General features: G+C 34.6%; 1 protein-coding gene across 20 annotated transcripts in view; it reads left to right on the top strand.

Moving 5' to 3' along the window:
* The window catches only part of FOXP2 (forkhead box P2), a 314,143-nt gene extending 306,184 nt beyond the window's left edge, over positions 1-7,959 (top strand). For all 20 annotated transcript variants that reach the window (XM_068276462.1, XM_068276460.1, XM_068276465.1 and 17 more), the window contains one exon: positions 3,678-7,959. In XM_068276462.1, the coding sequence (XP_068132563.1) occupies positions 3,678-3,822 (145 nt within the window). In that variant the 3' untranslated portion in view covers positions 3,823-7,959. The remainder of the gene's footprint in view (positions 1-3,677) is intronic.
* The last annotated feature ends 327 nt before the right edge of the window (positions 7,960-8,286 follow it).

The raw sequence follows: 8,286 nt of genomic DNA, 5'->3' as shown, positions 1-8,286 counted from the left end.
GAGTGCTCCCGAAGCATTTCCAAAGCCTCCCTTCGGCGGGGAAACAGCTGTATTTGACCGAAACGGTCGAATACCACTACGGGGGAGCCAGTGCAACGACGAGGACTGGGAGAGGAGAGGGAAAGCTCTATGGGACCCAGGGCCTCCATCTCCTTAGGTGAGTATCTGACTTTTTTTTATTTAAATATGGGTTCCCATTAGCTTTAATTCATAAAATAAGTAAAATATTGCACAGCCTTTAATTTACATATACCTGAAATGAATGTATAACTTCATAAATTGTATTAAACATTGTAAAATATTATATTGGTTAATTGATGTATTTCTTAAATAAATTCTACATATATTGAAGGAAGACGCTGCACATACAGCATAGCCCGAATATATCCCAGAGTTTTATAGCCATATTATTCTATACTCGAGTGAGATACAACAGGAGGTGGTAGCATCCAGCACTGTGCAGGCTGCTTAAAATACTGTGGCTCCTTGATGGTGCTGCTTAATGAATACTCCCTGAAGATCTAATTTTCCCATAATGGGGTAATTTAAATCAATTTCAATATATTACAGCATAAAGCGTTTTAGTATGCCACCTTGAAAACAAGCCCTAATAAAGTGTATGGCCATAAAGCTTCTTCACTGTATGATGTTGAAGAAGCATATTTTCCCCTTTGTAAGTAAAATGCATTTAAAAATATCAATTAATTTTATGGCAAAGCATACAAAATAAATAAATCTAAACACAATTATTGCTATATTTTATCACCTAGTTTTTCTCAGATGCAATTTTGTCTTCTAGCGGACTCCTTGGGTGATTTGAAATCATTCAGGCCCAATTTGTATGCATCATTCTGCAGAATATCCAAGCAAGTAAGCTTAGAGAGCATTGTACCAATCCAGTTGGAGCATAGCTAATACGCTCTGTGTCACCATAAAGGATGATAATACACCTTATTTCATTACAATACACTGCTAATGACGTTATTTGCATCCCTAGCATATCTGTGCATGATTGCTGCTAATAATCCTGTCATAATATGCAAGTGTCTCATTCCAATTGCAGCAATGAATTCAAAGATACATAGTACACATTTATTTCTGACTTTATAATGCTTGCTACTCATTAAATACTAAATGACTCATCCAGACATCTTAATACAGCGTAAAGTGACTGAGAGAACTAATAATTTTTCTCGCTTTTTCAAACCACACAAGCATGTTACTGATTTATAATTAATGCAGATTAAAGCTGTAAGCTATGTTTTTCATATTAGGAAAAAGGCTTTTGCTGTGGTTTATGACTGCAGCGACCTTGTGTAGTGTAGGCTCATTTGTCTTTCTTTAATATTTTTAAGTACATATCTCAAGGATTGTTTGTTACCATATGATAAATATAAGTGACAAGTTGCTTTCCTTTGTCACAAAGCTCAAGGGGGACTCTCTTATACAAAAATAAATACGCATCCTCACATAATCTTTCATGTGCAGCTAATTGTTTAGGGAGATCCTATTTACCACTGCTTGCTGCTTGGGAAACATTACAGTTCCTGGCTTGTTTTATACCAGCTGGTACAACATTAAAAGCATGTTGAGCTTCTTGCTGGTAGGGAGAAACTGAAAAGCTCTACTTTCCAGTAGATGAAAATATTTTACATTTGCAGCAACAGCTTTACGTTGGGGGAAAAAGAAGAAAAAAGTACATTCTTTTTGTTGTTTCATTTTTATGTTTTTGAAGGTTTCAGCATTTTTAATGCCTTGTTTAAGGAAAAAAAAAACGGAAAAAGAATAATTTACTCACGCCTAAAAAAAAAAAACATAGAAAACTGAGAATCTCCCAATAAGGATTGAATAATAAGTTATTTTGCAATGAATATTAAAGCAATCTGTACCTTTTAAAATTCAAAGTTACTCCTTTCATTGAAGAGCGTAGCCCAAGAGATGGCTGGCAGGTTCAGTCACTTTCTAATGCAAAAAGTACTTGATAAGGATTTTTTTTCACAGTGATTCCCTGATGCATCTAATATGTCAAAAATAATTAGGTTTTGGCAGATTTATCATTGCAGCACAAGCCTTTCCTTGAGTAGGGCCTGGATCATGTTAAGCCTTGTTTGTGTGTGACAGCATTATTATTCTTGTTAGTTGCCCATTTCCCCATCAGTCTGTTGTGTTTGGAAATTTCCCACCTCAACTTGTGTTCCTCACCAGTGTTTTTCTTCGTTTATTGACAGTTGGTAAAGATATTCATTAATTTAGAGTTAAAAACATGTATCATCATGTCTTGCTGAACTGCTGGGCTGAAGTTGATTAATGGCAAAGCCTTGCTGCAGGTTTTCCTCTTGAGAAGCGGCACACTAGCCCTGCATATTAATAAGAGATTGTGGTTTCTATTAACAAGATAAAAAAAGCAGGTCTTTTCTTGCTTCGGGGGTAAAGGCGATAGATGATTATAATATATATATATATATATATATATATATATATATATATATATATATATATATATATATATATTCACACACGTACCTGCGTTTATATATTGAGGTTCACCTGCCGGCACTTATTTAATTGGTGGCACAGCCCAGAAAAGGACTTCCTTGTTGCTATTTTACTACTGGGGCTTACACTAGACTGCTATAAATGCAAGCACAGACTGCAACAGTCAAGCTTTATCACTTAAGGGTGAAGTGATACATGCATTTAATATTAAGATTATGGTGATAAAACATTTCTTTAAAGAAAAGGTAATCATCAAGCCATCGATGCATAGAAGTGGGGGTTGAAATTTTTATGGAGATGGTGCCATCAATGCTCGTTAATCTGAGAAAAATCATGTAATGTGTTAGCATGCACTGGGCTTGCCACACATTTTTTTGTAGAAAAAAAATTCTGTATTTGACTAACTTTACTCTGGGAGATTTCCTGCTCCCAATAAGCAATAAAAAATATTGAGGTTTGTATAAATATATGTTTAAAATGTTTATTTGCAGAAAACTGAATAAAAATGTTTGCTACGTTAGATGGAAACTCTCCAAAACATCCATAGGCCCTTATTAATGCACTGCACATTTCTATGTGAATGCCCTAGCATAGAAGAATCCATTGGATTAGACTTCAAGGAATCTTAGTGCAGGAACTTTTACATACTTTAAATGATCCAGCCTACAAGTGTTTCAAAGCATACATTTTCTAAGGTGCATGAAAATTAGGTCCCAGTATGGGATGGTTAAGCAGAATGGCTATGCCACGTGTGGGATTTGACAAGCCCTGTAGTGATTGATCACTGTGGATGTGAATGATTTCTACAGTGTGTGCAATTTATTTTCAAAAGGCAGTGATCAGTATCATCAGTAATGCTCTGAAGTGAAAGTCTTGGTACTGATTTTTTTTTTCAATTTCAGTAAGATCAGATGCATCATTTTAAATCTATGGATATCTTTGATCATTATTACTTTTTTTCCCCTAAACTTTCAACTGTTCTACTCACAACATTTAGAGTGAGTTAGTGTGTATCATAAATATATTTCAGTTAGCGAATTGCCTGCTAATACTTTGCTCCCCACACATTTGCCTCATTGTACCCGAAAAGTTGAGGCTCATTGTTTTATTACACATGTTTGCTGAAAATCTTTGTAGTTTTTATTTCTAATTGAAGGTCTTTATTTATTTTACATTTTCAGACACTCTGTACACGTCAAAGAAGAACCAGTGATTGCAGATGACGAGGACTGCCCAATGTCATTGGTCACAACAGCTAACCATAGTCCAGATTTGGAAGAAGACAGAGAGCTTGAGGAGGAGCCCTTGTCTGAAGATCTGGAATAAAGAACAGACTTAAGAGACCTCACATGAAGGGACATTGCACTGACCTTCAAAACCACTCCACAACCATGAATATTTGACAGATTTTTACTGTGACTATTTATTACGCATGGATTATGGAGACAGTCCTGGAGGAACTTGTTCAACCAAACCTTTGGGATTAAATGCAACAAGGAATCTGCTTGTTGTCTTCTTTTTTTAAGACAAAAACTGATTTTCTTGAAAAAAACTGTTCTTTATATAATGGCTTGTCCATTTAAAATATGGCTCAAAAGGGTTCATGAAATGACTGAATATGAGGATACTTGTTCTGTAGAGAGAAAATGGCCTCATATACTGCCAAAAATAGTGTTAGCTTCATCAATGTGAATCTCAAACATACAGTAGATATAATGTTAGAAACTGTTCCTGGCCAAGTTCAACTTATCTTTTTTATTTGCACAGGAGTAGGTTCAGAAGTTTGTAACAAAGCTTGCTCTAGCCGAATTGAAAGAAAAATCAACAAACAAGCACATTTCTTTTCGTTTCCGTGTTTTTATTTTTTTTTCATTTTTTTTTTGTTGGTGCCACCAACTGTAAATGACATAAATTAGCTATACAATTACAAGCCACAGTAATTAGACTGTTGCAACATCCAAGAACCTTTAGGCTTCCAGTCTGTGCTGTTAGTGTTAAGTTGTAAAGTGCAATCCTAAACTAACATTGTCTGTGCAAGCGCCATAGAAACATTTGCATATCTGCATCTATCTGACAACTGTACTATTTACCTCCTCGTGATAAAGCTTTGTCTACCTGAGAATACAGTCAAAGGCTACAGCTGCAAACCAAAGCCAACTTTAACAATGGCCAATAGCTCAACGACAGAAGCAGCCACTCACTTTGGTCAGTCTTCTGTAACTTTAATTGGTACAAAGGAATTGCTCCACGAACTACCTGCTATTTTCTGATGACCTCTGGGATCTTTTTATTTAGCCCTAAACAAAGAAACAAATATGAAAAAGTTAATTTTCTTGAGGCCAAATGCCTGTCCAAATATGATGAAGATCTCACTGAAGAAGAAAGTGAGAACAATCCAGTGGAAGTTTATTAGCAAGCAAGAAAATGTGGATGACCAACCAAAATAAATATGTACTTGATACAAATGCAGAATGCATATTGTTATATAGAAACGGTGTGGTTTTTATGTTACTTCCATACAGTTTTTTTTTTTATTTCATTCTTGTGGTGAATTCATGTTGTTAGAATGTCTTGTACTGTATGGTCTTTATCTGTTGTGTACTATTTTTATAGTCTTAAGTTATAATACAAATGTAGGAACCAAACATAAAAGGTCTAGTAAAGCCAAAAAATAATTTCATACTGATTTAAAGTGAGCTAGGTAAGTTTTTACACTGAAAACAAAGATATAGCAATTGTAGACCATGGTATTTATTTTCAGTCAAACCAAAGTTACATAGGATTCTGCCTCTGCTTATATGGGATATTAACACTAACAATACACTCCCCTCGGAAGACTTGCACTGACCAACTTGTTGTTGAAATATGCTGGTTTTCGTTACCCAAATATAGTTCCAGTTAACTATCACCTTTGCTGAAAATAGCATAGGTGTTTGCTGAAACCTAGAAACTTTACATGTTGCTTTTTATGTGCTGTGCCAAGTCTTGAAAAATACTTTACCCCAACCAAGGGACCTCATAACCGAATTATGGTTATTGCTTTACAAACAGTTTTTGACAGAAAGTGGCTGCTAGAGCTTAACATATGTACCAGCTCCATATGATGGAACTGGTTCTTGCAAACTAAGCTCATCATTTATTCTTTGCTGGTGTCAGCAAAGAATTACTTAAAGATACGCAGTCATCTATCACGCCAAATAGAAGGACACAACAGCTTTCAAAGGGGTTTTCCCACTTACCCAAAAGGCTTTCTGAAAGCTTCTACCTCTACAAAAAAAAGACAAAATTAGAAAAAAAAAGAAATATGGCATAACATTAATTGTTAAAATATCACAGTACCTGCTACTTTCATGGTGTTTGTCTATTGGTCATGATCAGCAGAAGCTCAGTTTTGTAGCATTGGTTGAACATGTCACATTTCTGAAAATAAGATAACCCTTGCTCATGTATGAAAAAGGGGAATTATTCCAAGAACAATGGGCAATCAGTCTTCATATGTGTGTCCACCTTGATAGAATTTAACTAATGTGATATTTGCACCACTAAGAAAGTGGCCAAAGACGACAATGCTTAAGTATGCATACCTCAGTTACAAAACTTTGAAAGGAAGTCTCAGCCACAGAATGCATATACCTGTAGAGTTTTGCATGGGTTTTGTATAAATACAATTAAAAATAGCTGCTTGCACATTATACCAGATAAACCTCCAAAACTGCAGTTGCTTTGAAATTAGATGTTAGGTTTTTTTGGGGTTTTCTGAGATGCTTGGTCTGTATTTTGATAACTGTGCATATTATGTAAAAATGTTGGTGGACCCATAAATGACCAGACTTTTTTCTAAGAAAAATGTTGCTTTAATGCATTTCATTAATTTTTACTCTTATATCATTGCTTGCTAGTTAATAGCAAACTTGCTTTCCCGCTCTGCTTTGCGTAGCTGTTGTAAGGCTTTGAACTAATGTATGTATTTATTGCTTGAACTTCTGTGCATACCTTATAAAAGCATACTGTCTGACAATTTAAATGGCTCATGTATTCTTGCTTCTATCATATGATGATGATGGGGAACCATTATGTTTTGTATACAGCCAGTTTTAACTGTAGCACAAACATCTGTTTATGTATTGGTGGTATAAACCTGTTTATTTATCTTTTTTTGAGGTTAACTAATTTTTGATAATTTTTCATTACTGTGTTACTGTGTGTTCATACCTTGAATTCTCTGATGTTAGAAGTCATGATTGAATTGTAACAGCTGTTATTTGTTCTGTATTCATGGCTTTCACTGCTGATTAAAATAAAAGGACCAAATCTGGGAGTTGGAAGAAAACTGTCTACCTCTAACACCAGGGAGTCAGCAAATTTTTAGTTTACACAATTTTGTCCAAAAAAATTGCAGTGGCTCAGGGCTTTCCCTATACAGGCGATTTCTGGATGACAAAAAAAATCCTGTATCCTATATGGTTTATCATAACTATAGATCCAGTTAGAAGAGATTGGACTTCTTTCTTACATGCATAGCAGGGTTTTGTGATTGTGATGGTCCAATCACTTCTACCTGTTACGAAGTTCATTAAACAAATACTCCCACAACTGATGCAGGGTAATCTAAATCCTGCATTAAACTTTATCAAGGAAATGGCTGTGTAGCAGAGCCCCTAAAGTACATCCATAATTTGCTGAGTTGAGGGGAAAATTTATTTTATTTTCTCACTATCCCAATATTTCAGAAATTCCATCCCATAGACAGTCATTTGGAATTACTGATGTCTCCATAGTATGTCATGACCAAATGTATGAGACATTAGTTGCATAGACACCCTTTTAGTTAGTGATGGTTCAATCAACAAAATAGCTTCCTCTGCTGTAGATGCATTTAAGCTTGTGGGCTTTTAGCTTAAAATCTGATATGGTTCATGTGCTTAAAAACCTTTTTGATTTTCATATGATCCATAAAATGTCAATTAAAATTACTTTGAACTAATCTGTTTGAAATTCAGAATATTGGAGAATAAATTCATATTTTGCAACTCCAATTCCTTAAATCCAAACAGAAACACTTGGCTAGGGAATTGGAAGCACAGGTAGAATTACACCACCTTTACCACTGAAGGAAGTATATTTAAAATGTTTTGGCATTGGTCAAGTTCACTTGAAGCTGTTGCAAATTTATTCATGTTAGCATCCATACAAAAAAAGAAAAAAAAGAGAAAAAACTTGATATACTAAAGTGTGAAAGGTGATATTGCTTTTTTATTTTATTATAATTATTATTTTTTAACAAAAATCTTGGGTTTCTTGTACATGTAGCTATTATATAATGTCTCACTCTTTTGAATTGTTGGTATATTTGTTCAAATAATTCAAAAACTTTCATCATTGAGATCTGGTTCGGTAAAAGGATGTACATTTTTACTATATGTATAAACAATATTTCTGAACTGTTGGATGTAAACATGTATATGAGACCATTTCATTCATTTGCTTACATTTCTGGAATAAAATTAAATATCTGAATCTTCTGACCAAATTATTATCACCAATTTGGATTTATTACATTATATTTACCATGTACCCCATTAGGTGTGCTGTATAATATTGAAATATTTGACTTTGAGATGGTCATCTTGTCTGGTGGATTTCAGTGGTTTTTCTTCAAAACTGTTTACTGTAGAACCAATGCACATTCCTGCCTAGTACTGTTGTACTATTGGACACAGTTTCAGGCACCTATTTTTCCTTTTGTAAATTGGCTTCTTATAAAGTGGATAAAATGTTTTTGCCACATTT

The sequence above is a fragment of the Hyperolius riggenbachi genome, chromosome 3, assembly GCF_040937935.1.
Source record: "Hyperolius riggenbachi isolate aHypRig1 chromosome 3, aHypRig1.pri, whole genome shotgun sequence".
In the NCBI taxonomy this organism is placed as follows: domain Eukaryota; kingdom Metazoa; phylum Chordata; class Amphibia; order Anura; family Hyperoliidae; genus Hyperolius; species Hyperolius riggenbachi.
The sequence above is the reverse complement of the archived record's forward strand: the minus strand, read 5'-3'. Positions and strand labels throughout refer to the sequence as shown.